Here is a 22,282-nt window from a genome sequence, read left to right as displayed (position 1 = left end):
AGGAAATGTTTGCAGGTTTTTCTGTCAGTGTTTACCTTATTGTGAAACACATCATCTCTCCTTCCAGTTTGTTGTTATCTAACAAGCAGTATTACAAAGCATACATCTTTATGAAGAAACTGTTTACTTCTGAAAATGATTGCACGCAGATGTAAATGTAAGCAAGCAGAAGTTTGGAGGGGGGAGGAGGGAGGAGGGGGTGGGCTAAAGCTGAAAGATTCTATCTAGCACCAGTATGGCAAGTTCATACCTACACAAACTAACAGGAAAAAAGATATATCAGTGCACAATGTTCAAGCAGCAAATGCCCTGTGGCATTTAAAGGTGGTCGTCTACATTTTTGCTTTTTTTCAATAATCTTATGGTTAGATTTCGCTAAAAAGTTATGTCAGATGATGAATGAACCATGGGGAAAAAAGTTATAGAAAAAAAAATATGTAAAAAAAGATTTTATTTTGGGGTAGCGTGACTCACGCTTCCAATATTTTGTTTTCTGTTTGCTGAGAACATGTGCTTTGCCTAAAAATACTGACCAATCAAATTCATGTCACTATGCTTATAGCCACGCTCAAACAAGCGCAGCAACAGTTTGACACTGGAGCGCTGTCCACGCTTTTTTTAAAACGCACGAAATGCACGGGACTTGAGAGGAGTTTTGCGCTTGGCATTTTCCAAATAAGGATATCCTACTATGAGTACTACGCTGGAATACTACAATGAATTTTGAAACGGCTACACTGGCTTCATCTTTCCTGATCGAAAGGGGGCGTATTGTTGATATTTGTAGATAATAGACTCTGCATATTAATGGTAAAATGGCGATTTCGGTATAAAAATGTAGACAAGGACCTTTAATAATTAGCACCCTTTCTTCTGCACCAATAATCTTAAGTTACAATCATATGATCTTTAGAATTTATACCCTCTCAGAGTCCTGACATTTCTGCTCCAAATATTCAGTCCATTTAGCATGATTTAGTTGACTCTAATTTACACTTCTACTCCTTCAATCCTTTGCATGGGTCAGCATGTGCAGTGGAACCCCCCTTTTAAAACCCCCAATTTAAGACTCCCCCCTTTTAACCCCTAAGCTGGTTGTCGCCACATTATATGAAGTCTTATATCGCGCGCGTATCTCCAGACTCGGACTCAAGGCGCAGGGATCTATTTATGCCGTGTGAGATGGAATTTTTTACACAATACATCACGCATTCACATCGACCAGCAGATCGCAGCCATTTCGGCGCATATCCTACTTTTCGCGGCCTATTGATTATTCCAAGTCACACGGGTATTTGGGTGGACATTTTTTATCTATGCCAATACAATTTTGCCAGGAAAGACCCTTTTGTCAATCGTGGGATCTTTAACGTGCACACCCCAATGTAGTGTACACGAAGGGACCTCGGTTTTTCGTCTCATCCGAAGGACTAGCACTTGAACCCACCACCTAGGTTAAGAAAGGGGGGAGAAAATTGCTAACGCCCTGACCCAGGGTCGAACTCGCAACCTCTCGCTTCCGAGCGCAAGTGCGTTACCACTCGGCCACCCAGTCCACATACTGGCTCAGTCTGTTTGGTCGGTTCCGATTACCTCCCATGGATGCGAAAACCTATATGACCGTTTTTACATTTAGTCAAAATGTTTTAACGTAGAGGGGGGAATCGAGACGAGGGTCGTGGTGTATGTGTGTGTATGTGTGTGTATGTGTGTGTGTGTCTGTCTGTGTGTGTGTGTAGAGCGATTCAGACCAAACTACTGGACCGATCTTTATGAAATTTGACATGAGAGTTCCTGGGTATGATATCCCCAGACGGTTTTTTCATTTTTTGGATAAATGTCTTTGATGACGTCATATCCGGCTTTTTGTAAAAGTTGAGGCGGCACTGTCACACCCTCATTTTTCAATCAAATTGATTGAAATTTTGGCCAAACAATCTTCGACGAAGGTCGGACTTCGGTATTGCATTTCAGTTTGGTGGCTTAAAAATTAATTAATGACTTTGGTCATTACAAATCTGAAAATTGTAATTTTTTTTAAAAATAAAACGATCCAAATTTACGTTCATCTTATTCTTCATCATTTCTTGATTTCAAAAACATATACATATTTTATATTCGGATTAAAAACAAGCTCTGAAAATTAAAAATATAAAAACTATGATGAAAATTAAATTTCCGAAATCGATTTAAAAACAATTTCATCTTATTCCTTGTCGGTTCCTGATTCCAAAAACATAATAGATATGATATGTTTGGATTAAAAACACGCTCAGAAAGTTAAAACGAAGAGAGGTACAGAAAAGAGTACTATGCAGCACAGCGAAACCACTACCGCGCTAAACAGGCTCGTCAGTTTCACTGCGTTTTGCACGAGCGGCGGACTACTGTCATTGTGAAAAAATGCAGTGCGTTCAGTTTCATTCTGTGAGTTCCACAGCTTGACTAAATGTAGTAATTTCGCCTTACGCGACTTGTTCTTTATTTTTCTCTCTGTTAATTCACCAGTGGCTATGTAACATGTGTTCCAGAATTGCACCAGTGTAAGTGTTAAAACCCTATTTTCTAAGATTTTTGGTTTATAACCTTTGTAAATTTACCCCCATTTAAAACTCCCTCCCTTTTAAGACCTAGTTTTCTAAGATATTTAGAAGTCTTAAAAGGGGGGTTTCAGTGTCTGTACTCAGCCAGATGTTGCTCCTTGTAGCCGTTTACACCAGAGAATTCAGTATAATAATAATAATAATAATAATAATAATAATACGAATATTTATAACGCGCACATATCTCACCAACAGGCGACTCAAGGCGCACATACACTCGTTCACACACACGGAGACTTAAAGTCACTAGCACACACACACCATCAACCATTAAAATATGTACAGTTATTCAGGGTGGGATGGGGTGGGCAGTGTAGAATGCATGGATTATTTGGAAAAAAGGAATGTCTTGAGTGCAGATTTGAATGATTCGAGGGACTGTTGTTGACGGAGGGGGAGAGGTAGTGTGTTCCATTGGCTAGGTGCTTGGAAAGAAAATGAGCGTTGACCTGCTGTTTTGAGTTTGGTGTGGGGGATGTTGAGCTTGAGGGAGTCGGCAGATGATCTGAGTGTTCGTGAAGGGACATAGAGAGAAAGAGAGTATGCAGGGCTAACACACACAAAAAGTGAAAAACCTGAAAGGCCAGGGTCCACGGCGGCGCCCCCCAGAAGCTGAGGCTTTTTTTTTATTATCTTGTTGGGACAAAGAACAAAGTTTTACATAACTCATTGTCTCCTAGGTACGGATATATCCGTACCCACTCATCTGACCAGGTACGGATATATTCGCTCAGACTGTTAGCTTCAGTCGTTTCCTGTAACATCAATCTAACGCCTGCATTCTTCTGAGTGACCTGCTGCAGCACAGCTGGTCTCGGCTAAAAAAAACTTGGTCAACATAGGTGGGGGAGAAAGTGTTGAAGAAACCGGATTTTCCCATTATAAAATTGTTCAAAAACCGGATTTCCGGCGAGAACCAGAAAGGTGTTAGCCCTGAGTATGTGAGGCACATGTAATTCACGGGAGGGTCCAACGCTAGTTGAATATCACTGTTGCTTAAAACCCCAATTTTGTGGGCGGGGATGTAGCTCAGTCGGTAGCGCGCTGGATTTGTATCCAGTTGGCCGCTGTCAGCGTGAGTTCGTCCCCACGTTCGGCGAGATTTATTTCTCAGAGTCAACTTTGTGTGCAGACTCTCCTCGGTGTCCGAACACCCCCCGTGTGTACACGCAAGCACAAGACCAAGTGCGCACGAAAAAGATCCTGTAATCCATGTCAGAGTTCGGTGGGTTATAGAAACACGAAAATACCCAGCATGCTTCCTCCGAAAACGGCGTATGGCGGGGTAAAAAAACGGTCATACACGTAAAATTCCACTCGTGCAAAAAACACGAGTGTACGTGGGAGTTTCAGCCCACGAACGCAGAAAAAGAAGAAGAAGAAGAAGAAAACCCCAATTGGGGGCCTTAAGGCATTATTATTTTACGCACACTTTAACAAACCATCAAGTATGATGTAGATCGCTTTTCAGTGGCAGTCAGAAAGATTGTATCATAAACAGTTAGTTATATAGGATAAAGATGATATTCTTATTGAAGTTACTGTTGCAAATATTGAGGTTTGTTCTATGGTGCTTGAACTTGGTGATAAATACATGCACAAGTGTTGATAAAAATCATGGAAAATATCATTTGTGATATTTATTTCTTAGCCGATAGTAATTCGGTTCGCCATTTTTGATTGGTAAACATTTAGGCTGTGTTGTGATAATGCAGGTACTCTCTTCTGAACCAAATAAATATGAAATCTCCCCCCCCCCTCCCCCTTCATCCCCCGAAAGACCAACAGCCAGGTCCCACATGAATGCAGCACATGAACTTTCGTATTTTCACTTTTCCACTTGTTCTCTCACACACATAACATTGCTTGCTTCACATATTTATTTATTTTATGCAAAAAATATATAAATGTTACATATAATTTAAACAAAGTGCATTCACATTTTGACCTGAGTACATAAGTCAGTTTCCAAACATAGAAAAGAATGTATTTACTAAAAAGTTCTTATTGGCAGTTTGAGATTTAAAAAAATATTTGTAAGAACTTTATATTTAGAACAAAGACATACTCTAAAAGTAAAATCAAAGTAGAAAATGTTAGAGGCACCAGCCAACACACACATCACCCTTGCCAGTAAATACTGTAATGGCAAAAATACACAAAACCAGAGAACACCGAAACAAACAATAAAACAATGGAACCATTTTCAACAGTTTTATCAGCGAACAGAAAGAAGAAATACCATATGCAGAGAAACAGAGGGGGGAGGGGGGGGGGGGGGGACCTCACAATAAACTCTACCCAGGAAAAAAATCACACTCATTTTGTCATCTTTTATTCCTAATATGAATCTCTTTGGTTCATTTCAAGTTTTTTTAATCATGTTTTTTAATCTTTCCTCTCCTTGTCTTGTTTCCTTCTGCTGAATTTCTTCTTTGTGCTTGCTGCTGACTACCGTTGAAACGAGTTCCAAAATGTTTTTGATTCAATGTTGTCAAGGCGAGTATTTTCCATTGCCACATGTATTCACTTGTATCAACTCACTAGCAGCCTGTCATTTAATTCCTATTTGTCATTTTGTTTACAATTCTCAAACCAAAATGAAACCACTCTGTATTTCAGTTTTTTGTAAAAAGAACCTTTACAGCAGTAAATCCCACAAACTGAGTCAACAATACATACTTTTAAAACACACCAGTACAGTTCATGTGGCCTGGGCTGAGACAAATTGTTTCTTGTCATTTCCCTGACAGGAAAATGGACGCTTACCCCCCCCCCCCCCCCTCCTCCCCCCAGAAAAAATTCACTTAACCTTTTACTGTTGTGCCTACATCTCTCTAATGTAAAAAAAGAAGTGTTACATGAGTGTCTCATGGATTGTAATGCTACCACTTGTAGGAAACTGAAAATACTCATGATCAAAACTGATTGAATTTGGCAGCCCGCAGCACTGGCCGTTGTACATAACATCATTAGTAAAACTTCAGACATAAAAATACAAAAATTCACACAGACAGGACACTGTTCGGCACCTAAAACAAAACAGAAGTTCAGCCCATGACGTTTGATTTTTTTCTATGATGGCTGTAACCAGGCCGAAGCACATTTAGGTTTTTAGTTTCAACCCTGTTAAAAAAAAGCCAAATCAACAAATTTACCAATTTTTCGATGCTAGTCATAACTTAAGTTTGCGATGGGTTTCACTCATGGTACAGCGACAAACTGGAAACCACCACACATTCAAGCAGGCAAAAGGACAATGTTGGAAGAGCACCTTAAATGTGTATGTGTTAGTCTAAAAACTATGACGCTTACTAAACACCAACATCAAAACAAGAGTTGGACTGTCCTACTTTCCCACAACTTCAAAAAATAAAAATTCTTATATTATGAAACACAAAACACACATTTTGATTTTGTTATTTGTCTTCTCTCATCAGTTTCTTGCAGTCCTCTTCGTTCTCTCTTCTCCCTGTCATACATTAACATTTACACATTTTAGCGACATTACTTTGCCACAAGAAGGGCAATACCCCCCCCCCCCCCCCCCTTCCCAAAAAGAATAAATTAAAAAAAATTGACCCCTCTGTCAAAACATTCAGCTGGTGTTATACTCATCGTTACTTGTGTTGTACTTTTTTTTTTTTATCCAACAGGAGTTGGAAAACACAAGGTCTTTGATTTGAACACCATCTCTCTCTCTCTCTCGCCACACCAAACATTCATTAAAACCTTAACACACACCTGACCCAAGACACAAACTGAGTATATTGATCATTGAAAACATGGGACACGTAACAAGTAACACATTTTTCTTGTGATATGAAACAAGACACAAATCCTGTACAATATGAGTATGATATACTGCTGTGATATGAAATAAATACGACACAAACAACATACATTTTTCTTTTCCTTTTTTTTCCTTTGTATTATTATCACACGCACTAATATAATAAGTGATGCTTGCATCCAAGTTTTTTGTTGATGCTTTAGGCATACTTTAGCATACATGCATTTTATATATATACAAATGATGGTTTGCTTCTTACAGAGAATGTCAATGTATCAGTGGTTCTTTATTCTCTCTCAACTACACACACACACACACACACACACACACACACACACACACACACATTTGTATTACTCTGCACCTCACCAGTATTCTCAAAAAGTCTGTACATAATTATATTTTGTTCTTCCATGCGCATTGTCATTCTCTCTCTTTTTGTATGTCAGTCTCTCTCTCTGTCGCAACAGCAAACCAACAACTACGCTCGGTACATTTGCTTGGATACATATAAATATAACAGGAGAAAAACAAAAGTGTGAAGAACACAGCTTTGATATTGCAAACCTCTAATATACCGTGGCCAGACAATGCAAAAATCAAGACGTATTAGTAAGAATATTCGGGGATACAAAACAAGTCAAACACCATATTTGATTATCATCACTGCATATCAAACTATCGCTTCACAGCTCTTGTACCAAAAAGTCATGACCTGAAAATATAGACATCTACCCCCCCAGTACACCCTGTACAGAGTAAACATGCAAAACCTTCAGTTTTCATCCGTTATCTTACAACACCTGTACTAGCTGTACTTCATTTCAATAAACCATAGCATAATTCTTTCTAGGGCTGGAAGTCGTTTTTTTCTTTTTTCGAAACATGGAAAACATTCAAGTCTTTGGCTTACAAACTAATTTTCAACAGTTTCAGCACTTGTCATCCCCCCCCCCCCCCCCTCCAAAAAAAAAGAAGAAAAAAAAGGAGGCCCACATAAAAATAAATCCATAGCTTTGGTCTAGGAAGTTTTAGATCTAGTATTCACAGAATGTGGCCACAAAACGAAAGGAAAAGAAAATTATCCGTACAAGTTTGTTTTAAAACTTTCTTTCTTTCTTTCTTTATTTGGTGTTTAACGTCGTTTTCAACCGTTCAAAGTTATATCGCGACGGGGAAAGGGGGGGGGGTGGGGGGGGGGATGGGATAGAGCCACTTGTTAATTGTTTCTTGTTCACAAAAGCACTAATCAAAAAATTGCTCCGGGGGCTTGCAACGTAGTACAATATATGACCTTACTGGGAGAATGCAAGTTTCCAGTACAAAGGACTTAACATTTCTTACATACTGCTTGACTAAAATCTTTACAAACATTGACTATATTCTATACAAGAAACACTTAACAAGGGTAAAAGGAGAAACAGAATCCGTTAGTCGCCTCTTACGACATGCTGGGGAGCATCGGGTAAATTCTTCCCCCTAACCCGCAGGGGGATTTCACAACAACAGTGAAAGTAAATAAACACACACACCAAATTGTATTTACAATGTATCTATATATATATACGACTTGTGTCTGTGTGTGTGTGTGTGTGTGTGTGTGTGTGATTGATCGCCATGCACGGCCAAAGTTCTCGATGGATCTGCTTCAAATTTGGTGGGCTTATTGACAGAGACCCCGGACACAACCTGATCGATGAGATATTTCAACACGTGCTCTCAGCGCGCAGCGCTGAACCGATTTTCGTTTTTCACTGCACGTTACTATTTTTAGATCTCCCTTCTTTCGTGCGCCGGCGTCAATCGATATTCCCGTTATTTAGAAGGTCACTGCACGTTACTATTTTTAGATCTCCCTTCCTTCGTGCGCCGGCGATGCCGGCGTACACCCGGCAAAGCCGGGTCTCCGGCGACGGCCGGGTATTCGGCTCTACTTCTTCCCGGCGAAGCGGGTAATCATCTAGTATAAATATGTGTCTGTTAGTTTCTTAATGTTCTTTATTTATATGCATCATGTGACTCGCGCTCACACATTTCTTTCCAGTATTTATATGCATAGTGTGACACGCTCGCAGTAAATACATTATACAGCTCATCATTTTGAAAAATATCTATGGCAATATTAAGTATACCAGGACTCTCTCTCTCTGCCTCTCAACCCTACCATTTCCACCATGCACACACACAGAAACACAATGCTTTGTATATCCTGGGAAGCATTACATGCCATTGGAAGCAAGTACACACACACACACACACACACACGCACACACACATGGACGCACACGCACACACACACACTCACATACATTCATACCATCACACACAGAACATATATTTCTATGAGGCAAAAGGAAGCATGCCCCAGGTTATGGCATACACCTTTTCAGGCATGTCCAAGTCTTTGATGCTGGTTTTGATTTGTTCAGACATTCTGTCAACAACAATAACTTTCCTCCAGTAACAAGTATAAGTTCTGGAAGAGCTCTTGGCTATTTTTCATTCTTTACTGAGTTACTAACCCATTATTAAAGAAATAAAAAGGGTTAAAAAAGAAAGTGGAAAAGGCGATCAGGACAGCACACCATCCAGAATACCCTTGTACACATTTTTCAGTCAAATATTTTTGGTGTGAATGCGTACATCACCCAGACCAGGGATGCCACTACTGAACCTGATAATTTGACTGGAATTCTTTGACCAGAATACAACCCTGATCAAGTCGTTTTCATCATCTAGCCCTTCTTCAAGCAAACTGCTGATCGTCACCAACATTTCCTTAAAAATGTTCAACGATTTAGATAAACTGCTGATTGCAACCCAACAATTTCTTCAAAATGCAGGTTATAAGCAACATTTTTTTCTCTTCAATTCTTCAACATTATCGCCACTGATTAAATTTAAAACCATAATTTTCTTCAAACTTTTCAACGCTCCAGTCAAACTCTTGATTATAACGTACAGGTATTTTTTTCCATAATCTTAAACAGTTCAGCTGCTGATTATATTATAATATAATATAATAACCAGCACCTCTAACTCTTCAACACTTCAGTCACCCTGCTGATTATGACGAATACTGTCTTCAGACTCTTCCACATTTCAGTCCAACTGCTGATCATAACCAACAATTTCTCCAAACTCTTCAACCATAACTGGCAATTTTGCCACCTCTTCAACATTTCGGTCTAACTGTTGATTATAACCAACAATCATAAACAACAGATTCTCCCAACTCTTTGGCCAAACTGCTTAATCATAACCAACAATTTCTGCCATTTCTTCAACCTTTCAACCTAACTGTTGATATAACCAACAATGTAAAACAACAAGTTCTCCCGACACTTCAGCCAAACTTGGTTTTAAATCATAACCAACAATTTCTGCCATCTCTTCAACCTGTCATTGAAACTGCTGATCTTAACCAACAATTTCTTCAACCTTTCAGCCAAACTTTTCCATCATAACCAACAATTTCTGCCATCTCTTCAAACTTTTCAGCCAAACTGTTCAATCCTAACCAACAATTTCTGCAACATCTGCAGTCAAACAGTTGATTGTAACCAACACTGCCATGAAACACAGCCACTGTTCCAGTCTTGAGCTCCAGTGTGTGTTCTTCCTTCCTGCCTGCAGAGGTTACAGACACTTGATGACTCATGTGCGGCCGCTTGTATCCCTGGCCTGACCTCTCTTTTTCATTCCTCTGCTGCTTCAGCTTACAACAAGACCTCCACAGCAGCCGACGAGAAACACTGCTACGCTTGAGCGATCACATCTCTTCACACTTCTTCCCCAACACGATTGTCATGGAAGAAGTCCTCTGCCGCTCGATCTTCTCTCTCGGCGTTCTCTCGTGGAACCACTGGCACGCTGATGTTGACGTTGGTGAAAAAGGCCATCTTTTCCCTGAAAAACACCACCTTTTCTTCATTTTCAGTAAAGAAAAAAATTACTGAATGTAAAAAGATGCTCTTCCATCAACAACCTTAAAACGGCCATACATTTTTTGTGCAGGTTTCATGGCAAGCAAGAAAACTTTTTTCTTTGTCACGCGTGTGTGCATGCATGTGTAAGTACATGCAGGGGCGGACGAGGGGGGGGGGGGGGGGGGGGGGGGTTTCTGGGGTTTCCGGAACCCCCCCCCCCCCAGCCAAAAAATAAAAATATTTTTATGTGTTTTTTTGGGTTGAGTTTCAATTTTTGGGGTATTAATCAGGGACAAAATCTGCTGCCTGAAACTGGTAATGATCCTCAAAAAGCACCTGATTGCACCATTTTGCATCCTTTTTTTCAAAATTTTCCGGGGGGGCATGCCCCAGGACCCCCCTAGCAAGCTTTGCGCCTTCACACCCATATCTTCACAATATACTTTTGGAAACCCCCCCCCCCCCATAAAACGAACTGATCCGCCCCTGACATGTGTGTGTGTGTGTGTGTGTGTGTGTGTGTGTGTGTGTGTGTGTGTGTGTGTATGTGCACATGGGGATGCGTCCCAATGAACAGCCTCGGCAGGATAACTTGCTTGAAATACACTCCCACAGAAATTTTTTTTCACAGCCAAAAGTAACACCCAGGCCTACCAAAATCTTACAAGCTGCGATCCAAGCAGTACATCTGAACAAAATTATGAGTGCACCTCCATCAACATTTAAAAGTCTTTGGGAGTGCTTACCTGAAAGATCTGGCCCAAGAGTTGTGCGATCCAAGCTGTCGATTCGAACAAAATTATGATTGCACCTCCATCAACATTTAAAAGTCTTTGGGAGTGCTTACCTGAAAGACCTGGCCCGAGAGTTCGTTGACCCCTGCCTCATACGTTGGACGTCTCGCGCCACCTTCTTCATCAGGTGTTCGGCCCGCCTGTCTTGCTTGGAGACGTAGACTCTGCGATCCGACTGATGCTGCAAATAAATTGTATACCTGTGTGTCTAACCTTTGCTTTACGAATTAATAATCTGTACCGGACTGTGCAAGTTGCTTAGACTTGGAAGAAAAATGGATTCTACACTGCTTTTTGCCATTTATTTATTTATTTATTCAGATGTTAAAGATAAACAATATAATACACAACTGTAAGTGGAATTTGATATTTTGTCCATGAAAGTTAGTGTGGTAGACTACAATTCGTCAGTTCAGTTGGTGTACTTCTTCTTCTTTTTCTGCGTTCGTGGGCTGAAACTCCCACGTACACGCATGTTTTTGCACGAGTGGATTTTTACGTGTATGACCGTTTTTACCTCGCCATTTAGGCAGCCATACGCCGCTTTCGGAGGAAGCATGCTGGGTATTTTCGTGTTTCTATAACCCACCGAACTCTGACATGGATTACAGGATCTTTTCTGTGCTTACTTGGTCTTGTGCTTGCGTGTACACACGAAAGGGGATAAGCCACTAGCAGGTCTGCACATAAGTTGACCTGGGAGATCGGAAAAATCTCCACACTTAACCCACCAGGCTGCCGCGGCCGGGATTCGAACCCTCGACCTTCCGATTAAGAGGCCGACGTCTTACCACCCCGCCACAGCGCCCGTCAGTTGGTGTACTTTACAATTACTGCTTATTTCTAGCATTGTGTGCCAATGCCAGAGATGGACCACAGTATGCATGATACTTCAGTTTAAACAAAAACAGCAGTCAACCTGAATGAATTCCTACAAACTAAAGAGAAAAATATTCAGTAGATAAGCATTGGGCGTCTCTTGACTATGATAAATATATGTAACATAAACTTGTAAAAAATGTCTGCCAAAAGTGTTATTAAACAACGCTGCACAAAACTTTCAGGGGGAAGCACTAAGAGCCATGCATGCTTTGTGAAGTGGTTATTTCCCCTCCACTTTCACATGCTTTTTCCATGTAACACTACCGCATATAATACAAACACGAACACATTCAGTGTCACTGTACCTAACAACAATGCCATCCTGATGGAAGGTAGAACAGCCAAAAAGTTTTAAAAAAGACAACCAAAATCAGTGAAAATTAAGAGAGGTTTCATTCATCATTACAGGGGAAACATGCACAGAAATCATACACACATACAAAAAACAACTAACAAACAAACAAAAATACTACCAAAACAAGAAGAGGGAATGCTCATACAACATGTAATGTAGTAGAGACAAAAATGAAAATAGCAAGAACCGTTGAATATACAAAGAGCAAATAATCGAAAATTTTTAATTAAATTTTCATTTGATTAATATACTTACCCGAGTCACATAATAGCATTGACGCAGTCGAGATGCTAGGTTAACTGAAAACGCTATCCCGTCTATAGTCTAAGGGAAGCAACCCAAGCTAAAAAAGTAGCAAGCTTGCTACCCTGGGTTGCCTCCCGTAGCGTGTCACGCCACAGATCTCGTACCCAGTACGAGACACCCTCATTCGACTTCTAGAATCCAAAGAAACTACAAGCGGGGAAGGTGGGAGGGACTTACCTATGTGACTCGGGTAAGTATATTAATCAAATGAAAATTTAATTAAAAATTTTCGATTAAATTACATATTCTTACTCCGAGTCACATAATAGCAGATAACTCCAACAAGGTGGTGGGTAAGAAGTAAAAAATTTCAAACTCACTGTTATGATCTGGAGAGGCATTGCCCCGCTGCCACCAGTGCAGGGAGGGCCCTTGAGCCGTCGCGGCAGACCGCGGCGATGTCTCTCAAGTAGAACGAGATGAAGACGTCGTCTGAACGCCAGTATGCTGTGCGCAGGACGTCGTCAAGTCTTCGTGACCTCAAAACAGCCAAAGACGATGCCCATGCCCGGGACTCGTGCATTCTAGCCGACTCGAGAGGGAAGGCAGGCTGAGCCCCCCCCCTTTTGTGCCAGACTCCACACATAAGCTTGTTTTATGAGAGCCGACACCCACCTGGCCAAGGTAGTCCTCGTGATATCTCTGTCCATGGACGTATTCAAGGAAATAAAGAGGAGCTTCTGGGAGCTTGACCGGATGGGCTGAGTGCGGGTTAAATAGGCCTCTAGGGCCCTAACCGGGCAATTGACCATGTCTGGGTCATCATGCGCCACAATATGAGACAGGGGCCTCACAAGGACACAGGGAGAAGGCTGATCCGGTGTCTGATTTTTGGCCAGAAAGGCCTCCCGGAAATGCAAAGACAAGGAGCCGTCACGCTCTCGGCCAATGTCCTGCGGACTGCCTGAAAGAGCGTGTATCTCGCTACCTCTGCGGGCCGAAGCCAGAAGTAGCAAGAACAGAGCCTTACGAGTAAGGTTCGCGAGGCTAGAGCCCTCCAGCGGCTCGAAGTCCGTCGAGCGCAAGAACTCGAGGACAAGGAAAAGATCCCACTTGGGCAGAGAAGAGCGCTTAACGTCCTGCAAAGACGCGCCCTTAATAACCCCAGCAACGACTCCGCTAACATTGATGGTATGCCCAATCTGTTTAAGAGTCGAGGCGATCGCCGACCTGCGAACCTTCAGAGAGGAGGAAGAAGCCCCCTGGGAAGACAAATCCGCTAAGTGGTTGGCTACGTGCATAGTACGAGGAGCCACCGGGTTCAGCCCATGAGCCTGACACCAGGTGACCCAGGCACGCCAATGCGATGAATACACTGAGGAGGTGGAGGCCCTATGTGAGCGCTGCACCAACTCCAAAGTGCGGTCGGAAGCCCCAGACCGCCTGAGAGCGGACCTCACAGTCTCCACGCGTGAAGATTGAGAGACTGCGGGTGCCCGTGAGGAACTCCGGTGCGAGGCTGAACGAGTTCGCCTGGTACCAGAGAGAGAGGAATTGGAGGGCCGTGTGCGAGTCTCAGCAGGTCCGGAAACCAGGGCTGAGACGGCCACAGAGGGGTGACCAGAAGCAGAGACGGCCTCTCCAATTCCGCCTTCCTGAGGACTTGGCTGAGCAGCTGGAAGGGCGGGAAGGCGTAAGCCTCCAGCCCTGTCCAGGGGATGTCCAAAGCGTTGGTCCCCCACGCTTCCGGATCGGGGAAGGGGGAGACAAACACCGGAAGGCGCCTGGAGAATCTGGTGGCGAAGAGATCCACCACAGGCTTCGGGGCCACAGCCCAAAGGCGGAGAAGGGCACCATGCGTGATGGTCCATTCCGCCTGCAACACCCTGTCGGAGCGGCTGAGCGCGTCCGCCAGTGTGTTGAGGCTCCCTGGCAGGTAACGCGCTGAGAGAGAGATCCCCCGCTGGGAGCACCAGGAGAGGATCTCGCACGTTCTGCGGGAGAGAGTGGGGGACCGCGAACCTCCCTGCTTGTTCACGTAGGCAGCCACTGTCGTATTGTCTGTGAACAGACGCACGCGTTTGGCTGCCAGGGAAGGGAGGAACGCGACCAGAGCAAGGAACACGGCCTCCAACTCCAGCGAGTTGATGTGCCATGTGCTCTGTTCCGCAGACCACAGTCCGGGGGCCGTGAGCCGGTCCGTGTGAGCCCCCCAACCCAGCAAGGACGCGTCTGTGAACAGGTCCATGTTGGGAGGGGGGGAAACAATGGGAACCCCCCTGCATACCCATCCGGAGTCCAGCCACGGGAGGGTTGCAGCCTGGAACCAATCCCCAAGGGGAACCAGAGTGTTCCAATCCACACAAGGAGAGTCCACCAACGGCTTCAGCGCGTGCTGAAGCGGGCGTTTGTGAACTCTCCCTAGTGGAACCAGAAGGGCCATGGACTCCATCTGCCCCAGGATGGAGGCCAAAGTCCGAAGGGGAGCCCTCAGGAGAAGCGAAGTAGAGCGGATGAGAGCCTGGAGCTTGTCCACCCGCTTCTGCGAAGGCTGGACAGTCCAGGTGACCGTATTGAACGTCATCCCCAGGTAAGTGAATGACTGAGACGGCACGAGCTCTGACTTCGTCTGGTTGACCGAGAATCCCAGCAAGCTGGCCTCCCGGAGAACCAAGAGAGTGTGCTGCCTGCAGAGAGCCTCGCTCTGGCCCATGATGAGCCAGTCGTCGAGGTATGCTCGCAGCCGCACTCCCTGTGACCTCACCAGCGCGCAGAGCTGCCTCACCACCATGGTAAAGATCCATGGGGCAAGGGACAGCCCAAAAGGAAGTGCGCGGAACTGGTAGACTTGACTGGCCCACCGGAAACGGAGCCATTTCCGGTCGGCGGGATGCACCAGAATATGGAAGTACGCATCCGTCAAGTCTATCGAGGTCACCCAGTCTCCTGGGCGGAGAGCGTCCCGAACCGAGGCAGGAGTCTCCATCTTGAATCGAATCGTTCTCAGAAACTTGTTGAGAAACGAAAGATCCAAGACAGGACGCCAAGCTCCCGAAGCTTTGGGGACCGCGAAAAGCCGTCCATAAAACCCCGGGGAGCTGTGGTCCGAGACCGCTTCCACCGCGCCCTTCTCTATCAGTGAGGCAACCTCCGACTGGAGGACGGCCCTTGCCTCCTGTGAGAAGGGGGGCTTGAAGGCTGGAGGACACCTGGTAAGAGGGGCCTTGTCCCCCAGCCACAGCAAGCGGAATCCCGACTTCACGACACCCACTAACCATCGGCTGCGTATGACGGCCAGCCAATGTGGAAGTGCCCGAGCAAGGCCCCCCGCCATCACCAAGGTGGAGGGCGGGGGGGGGCGTGAAGCCGGGAACGCTTCATTGGGGGTGGGGCTTTCCACTGGAAGAGCCCCTACCCCTCCTCGAAGCAGATCTCTTGCCCGACCCGCGGGAAGGGGCACTAGATCTCTTCCAGGAAGCAGGATGTGCCTGAGCAGAGGTCTTAGCCTGTTTGTGCTGAGCCCGCTGAGGAGCAGCCTGCTTGGGCTGCTTCAGGGACTGAAGCGCAAAAGAAGAGAACTGCTGTTCTCTGTTGGTGTCAATCTCCTGCTTCCTGGCATCAGGGGCCAGGTTGCCGAAGAGAGCACCATCCACCAAGGGCGACGATCTGAGAGTGTTTTTCGTCGACTCCTCAGAGAACTGGGAGTGGGCGAGAAACAAGTCCCTTCTGCACGAGACAAAGTGTACGTACTGCAGAGAGGACAATCTCATCTGTTCCTCGTTCACCCTTGCCAGCGTGGAGAGGAGTGTGGATATGTCCTCCGAATCTTGCTCCTTACTCAAGGTAAAGGGAGCTAAAGACTCCGTAAGAGCACGTGAAAGAGCCCGCAGGATAGTCTCCGAAATGGAACTGAGTTCCAAGAGCTGCCTTCCCACCTCCTCAGAGGACATGAGAGACCGCTCCGAAAGAGGGAGAACGGAATCCTTCTGCAAAGGCTTCGTCAAAAGAGGGAGCAATGCCGGCGTGACCGGAAGCGGTGCACGCGGCAGAGCAAAGGACGAAAGAAGGTTCCGTGAAGCCTTAGGCCAAGGCAACTTCCTTTGACCCGCCAAGGGCACGAAGAAGTCTGCCTGTGTCGCAGCAGCCAGGTAAGGCAAAGCATGCTCCGGAGCTGTGCCATACGGCACCAGAAGCGGAACTGCTGCTGGAGGCAACCCGCTGCCGGCAGGAGCGGGCTTGGCGAACAAACGAGAAAGCTGGAAAGCTACTGACGGTGATTCTTCGAACCGGAAGTAGCTGTCCTCCTCCTTCGCCCCCCGGAAGTCAGCCATCGCCGACGGACCCAACGCCAAAGGCGCGGCCGAAGACGAAGCCCCTTCCGGGAAATAACGCGAAGTGACTTCCGCGGCAGCTTCAAGCGCCACCCTGAAGCTGGCCGGAGCCGCCGAAGGCAGCTGCTCCTCGTCCACAGACCCAAGGTCCGAAGCGCCACATGAAGGGGATGGCTCATAGCCCAAGGAACCCGACAAATGACGCTGCGAGGACAGGCCGGAAGCCAAACGCCCCTCCTGTTGGTCATCAACGAAACTCATACCCTGGCCAAGAGGAGGGTGAGAAACGCCAGCAACCGAAGGCAGCTGAAGGGAGGAGCTAGCAGTCACCACCGGAGTGGGTGGCTGCTGCTGACCCAACAGAGGCTGAAAGCCCGAATGCCCAGGAGAACGACCGAATTCGAAATCCACCGGCATCCCAACGGACGCAGCGTGAACCGAACCGGAAGAACCGGGAGGAGCTGTAAGAGCAGACGCCACCGCATAGCTATGCCATGGCTGTGGAGTCTGCCAGCTACAACCCGGGAGCCCTAGGCCGGAACCGGAAGTGACAGAGGACTGTGCACGACCGGCTGGACCCACACTTCCCGCCAAGGCAGGGAGGGCAGCTGCCGGAAACGGCTGCTGAAACTGGGCAAAGCTCAAACCGGAAGGGACCATGGTCTGTCCGCATACCAGTGAACCAACACTTCCGGCCTGAGCCGGAAGAGAAGCTGCCGCAAACGACTGCTTAAGTAGTTCGTAGCTCAAACCGGCAGGGACCATGGTCTGTCCGCTGTCCAGTGAACCACTACTTCCGGCCGGAGCCGGAAGGGAAGCTGCCGCGAGCGACTGCTTACGTAATTCGTAGCGCACACCGGCAGGGACCATGGTCTGTCCGCTGTCCAATGAACCACTACTTCCGGCCGGAGCCGGAAGGGAAGCTGCCGCGAGCGACTGCTTACGTAAGTCGTAGCTCAAACCGGCAGGGACCATGGTCTGTCCGCTGTCCAGTGAACCACTACTTCCAGGAACTGGAAGTGCAGCTGCCGCGGACGGCTGCTGCGAGCACATACCTTGCGGCGACCGTATCCCAAAAGGGACCTGCTCAGGTGCACTCCCGCAAGCGGGAGTCACCGAGCGCCGGCCGAGAAGAGAAACGCCTGCAGGCTGGACAGGTGATCCGGAAACAACAGGAACACAGGAAGCCAACGACCGAGGGTCGCACACCCCCGGGAGGGAGGCAGAGCTGGAAACAGGGTCCGTCCGCGCCATCTCTGTACGCACGAGAGTCCGAATTTCTGGAATCAAAGAGGACAAAAGGCTAGCCACAAGAGTGCCAGCCTCCGGCACAGGTACCGGGGTTGAAACGGACGTGGTAGCGGTCAAGCCCGCCGCACGCGAGCCAGACGAAGTTTCCTCCGGCGCCGAAATGGGCACCGAAAAAACGAAGTTAGTCTTCGGGTCAGAAACGTGGGGTTCCTAGCCGAAGAAGTAGAAGCCGAGGACTTAGGTTTGCCAGGGCCTTTGCCCTTACCCTCGGCCTTAGCCGCTCGCTTTTTCTCACTATCAGACATGCTCTCACGCGAGAAAAACAAACTACTGAAAATACACAAGTCTCTAGGACGTAAAACTTCAGCAGAATAAACTAGCACAAGGTACAAGTTACAAGCAGGTAATAGTGCTACTGGTCGACGCTAAAAGTCCGAGCACGGACCCAAACTAACCAGCAAAAAACACCACGTGTAAGCGAAAAATGGCGACCAAAATGGCGACCAAAATGGCGGCCACGGCAACAAACTACCGAGCAAAATTCACAAGTCCGCGGACGAGAAAATTCTCAGCAGAATGGCAATGCAAACAACAACAAAATGGAACAATCTCACCGCTAGAAACAGCTATGAGCAGACGGGGAGCCGAGGCTGGTGGGTGTCAAGCAGACAGCAAACAACAGCCTAGGAGCGAAATCAAGCACGACCTGTCTCTCTGGCTGAAAGATGTCGAATGAGGGTGTCTCGTACTGGGTACGAGATCTGTGGCGTGACACGCTACGGGAGGCAACCCAGGGTAGCAAGCTTGCTACTTTTTTAGCTTGGGTTGCTTCCCTTAGACTATAGACGGGATAGCGTTTTCAGTTAACCTAGCATCTCGACTGCGTCAATGCTATTATGTGACTCGGAGTAAGAATATGTAATTTAATTTACAGTACAAAAATGGAAAACAATTTGTTCAAATCAAAAAGAAATAAATCTGCAGTGCAAATTAGAAACAGGCATGGGAATTGAAAATTGTACAAAAGGCTGAAAATTTATAACTGAAGACGCAAGTCGACGGCGCAAAGCGCCTAGCCTTACTAGGGGGGTCCGGGGGCATGCTCCCCCGGAAAAAAATTCTCCAAAGAACCCAAATGGTGCAATCTGGTGCCATCTGAGCTCCAAGTTTGCTATTAAATTCTGTTTTTAGAATCAGAGTTTTTAGTACCAATTTTTGCTTTTTTTAAGAAAAAAAATATATATGTACATATATGTTTTAAATTTGTTAAAAAATTGATCTGTTGAGAAAAACAGGAAAATGTAACTTGTAACACAATCTGTGCAATCTGGTTTACTTTCAAACATAAAAGTTCAAGTAACTGAGGCGGGCGGTAGCAGTGCGTGAAAAAAGTACGGAAAGTTTTCACGGGCTTTTGCGCAAAGGCAAAAGTAACCGGTGCTTTTTTTAGTGTGCCTCCCCCCTTTATTTTTTCGGCGGACACTTTTGCTTTTTCGGCGGAACAAAAATAAAATTCGGCGGAAATCCGCCGTTCTGCGGTCAATTCCCATGCCTGTAGATACAAGGAGATTTTTTTTCAAAATGTACAAGAACTAAAAAGAAAAAGAAAAAGAAAATGGAAATTGCAAATCATGCCATTAAAAACTTGAAGAAACCAAACAAGACAGAAAAGAACGACTGAACCTTGTTTCACTAGCAGTCACCATGCTCTTATAACTAACAGTCACACACATGCCACAACTGCCTTACGTCTTTGTGTTGGTGTTGTAAAACCTGAGAGCAAAACAACACTCTGATCAATTTTGTTCAAAAGAATTTGTGTCTAACTTTCTCTTTCCAGTTTTCAGAAGTTTTTGTTCAAGTTTACACATTTTTGTAGGCTTCTTTTTCTTCTTCTGCGCTCATGGGCTAAAACTCTCAAGTACACCCATGTTTTTCCACGAGTGGGTTTGTATGTGTACTGTTTTAAGGAGATGCATGCTTGGTATTTTCTATGTTTCTATAACCTAAGGAACTCATGGATTATAGGATCTTTTCCCTGTGTACTTGGTCGTATGCTTGAGTGTACACACAAAGGGGGATAAGGCACCAGCACTAGCAGGTCTGCACATAAGTACGTGGGCGATTCCAACACTCAACCTTCAAAACGTGAGGTCCGCGTCTTATCCACTAGGCTATAGCGCCCGTCTCTATCATGGGCAAATCACATACTGCCCCTTTGCATTATTTGACACAAGCAAGGTTTCAATCAACAACAACAAAATGTGTGGATCATTTTATCTTTCAAAGTATAATCATATGTGGATACATACCAGAACCAGTATACATAAAACGCACTAAACACAACCAAACAGAAAGACAAATGACAGAGAATGACGTTCTGCTTACCAGTTTTTCTGCTTCAGCCAGGATATGGTTGAACTGTTCATTCTCAACCAGCCAGCCGGGAAGCTCAGCTTCTCCTATTTGAATAGAAACACGTCATCTTTGTCAGCAAGAAAAAACTGATATTGTGAATGTCTTGTTTTGTCAAAAATTAAATGTTCAAATAACTAACCTTTCTCGATCAAAAAAACAAGAATTGTAGGTTATTGGAACGTTTAAGTATTGACAAAACAAAATGTCACATTTACTAGTGCGTCAATCCAGTGGTCTTTTCAGTAGAGAGAGAGACAAACACTTATGATAAAAATAATGAAACTCATTTGCCCTTTTCGTTTTTTGATTCTGGAGTTTGGAACGTTGGGAGTCTGTCTATTTGGGGATTTTAAACAAGCAATACTTCATAAAGTTGCTAAAGCTCATTCTATTAGACAAGAATGAAGGAAGAACAAAGTGTCCCCTACCTCTTTTCTTTGCCTGCTCCAACTGCTGCTTGAGCTGTTGCAAGCGAGTGATCTCGTCGCTCATGCACTGCAGTCGTGTGTGGAAGGCCTGAAGGTCGAGTTCCAGGTCCAAGGACGTTCGCACAGGTAAACGTGCCGTGCCGGACCCGCCAACCATCAACCCGTTGGCCTGCAACGCAATGGTGATACCTTTTTGTTTCATCTCAATAGCATAATTCTTTTTAGGGCTGCAAGTTGGTTTTTCCTATTTTCAAAACATGGAAAACATTTAAGTCTTTGGCTCACAAATTAATTTTTCAATTTAGCACTGGTCAACCTAGAAACAAATAGGGGGCCCACATAAAAATAAATCCACGAGCCGTGAACGCCCATCATCAAACCGTTGGCCTGCAACAAGTATGGTGATACCTTTTTGTTTCATCTAACTACACAGTGTGGGTTCTCAAGATACGTCTTGTCAAGGTATATTCACCGATTCTTCTTCTTTTGCGTTTATGGGCTGAAACTCCCATGTACACTCGCGTTTTTTGCATGAGTGGGTTTTTACATGTACATGCATGACTGTTTTTACCCCGCCATTTAGGCAGCCATACGACGCTTTCGGAGGAATATTCACTGATGAGGGCTTGTATGGCTAGATAACTTTCCATCATAGTTTTTTTGTACAATACTTAGCTGTGAATTAGTTGACACTGTGCACACACTCTGATTAGACCCACATATACATACAGACACAGACAAAAACACACCAATTCTCTTTGCCACAAAGCTGTAGCTGCTCGATAGATGCATATAAAGAAAAACATACATTTTACTGCCCCCCCCCCTTCCCCCAAAAAAACCACCAAAACCCTCCAAAATATATTCATTTTTGGACAATAATTCAATGTAAAATGTTCACAGAAGCGATGACAATTGAAGGGAGACAACAACTCACTTTCTTCCACCTGAGACTTTTGCGCTCCAGGGTATTTCTCTGGAATGGACCTCGCTTGTACAGCGGCATGGAGCTGTCACTGTCACTACGATTCAACTGCACGCAAAGAAACACAGGTATAATTGGAGCTGAGCACACAATTTACGCCCCAGAAAAGGTACATTCTTGTTGGTCGAATGGGCTAACAAACAGCAGAAGCTTTTGTGCGGCTCCTCACAAAGTTGTCCTAGTTTTAGGCACAGAACCAAGGACATGTTTAAAAAATCTGAAAACTAGTAATGCACACATGTAGGGAGGCCCGGCGGCCATTTTCAT

The 22,282-nt window shown here is 45.2% G+C and overlaps 1 protein-coding gene across 3 annotated transcripts in view; it reads right to left on the bottom strand.

The window, feature by feature from the left end:
• Positions 1 to 8,366: 8,366 nt before the first annotated feature.
• The window catches only part of LOC138968684 (protein WWC2-like), a 60,091-nt gene continuing 46,175 nt past the window's right edge, over positions 8,367 to 22,282 (bottom strand). For 2 of the 3 annotated variants that reach the window (XM_070341283.1, XM_070341284.1), the window contains exons 20-25: positions 21,968 to 22,063; positions 21,031 to 21,199; positions 20,573 to 20,646; positions 19,934 to 19,957; positions 11,173 to 11,300; positions 8,367 to 10,305 (exon numbers count right to left, since the gene is read on the bottom strand). In XM_070341283.1, coding sequence (XP_070197384.1) covers positions 10,179 to 10,305; positions 11,173 to 11,300; positions 19,934 to 19,957; positions 20,573 to 20,646; positions 21,031 to 21,199; positions 21,968 to 22,063 — 618 coding nt within the window. In that variant the 3' untranslated portion in view covers positions 8,367 to 10,178. The remainder of the gene's footprint in view (positions 10,306 to 11,172; positions 11,301 to 19,933; positions 19,958 to 20,572; positions 20,647 to 21,030; positions 21,200 to 21,967; positions 22,064 to 22,282) is intronic. The other variant, XM_070341286.1, reaches the window with a different exon arrangement.

Source organism: Littorina saxatilis, linkage group LG6, assembly GCF_037325665.1.
Source record: "Littorina saxatilis isolate snail1 linkage group LG6, US_GU_Lsax_2.0, whole genome shotgun sequence".
Taxonomy (NCBI): domain Eukaryota; kingdom Metazoa; phylum Mollusca; class Gastropoda; order Littorinimorpha; family Littorinidae; genus Littorina; species Littorina saxatilis.
The sequence above is the reverse complement of the archived record's forward strand: the minus strand, read 5'-3'. Positions and strand labels throughout refer to the sequence as shown.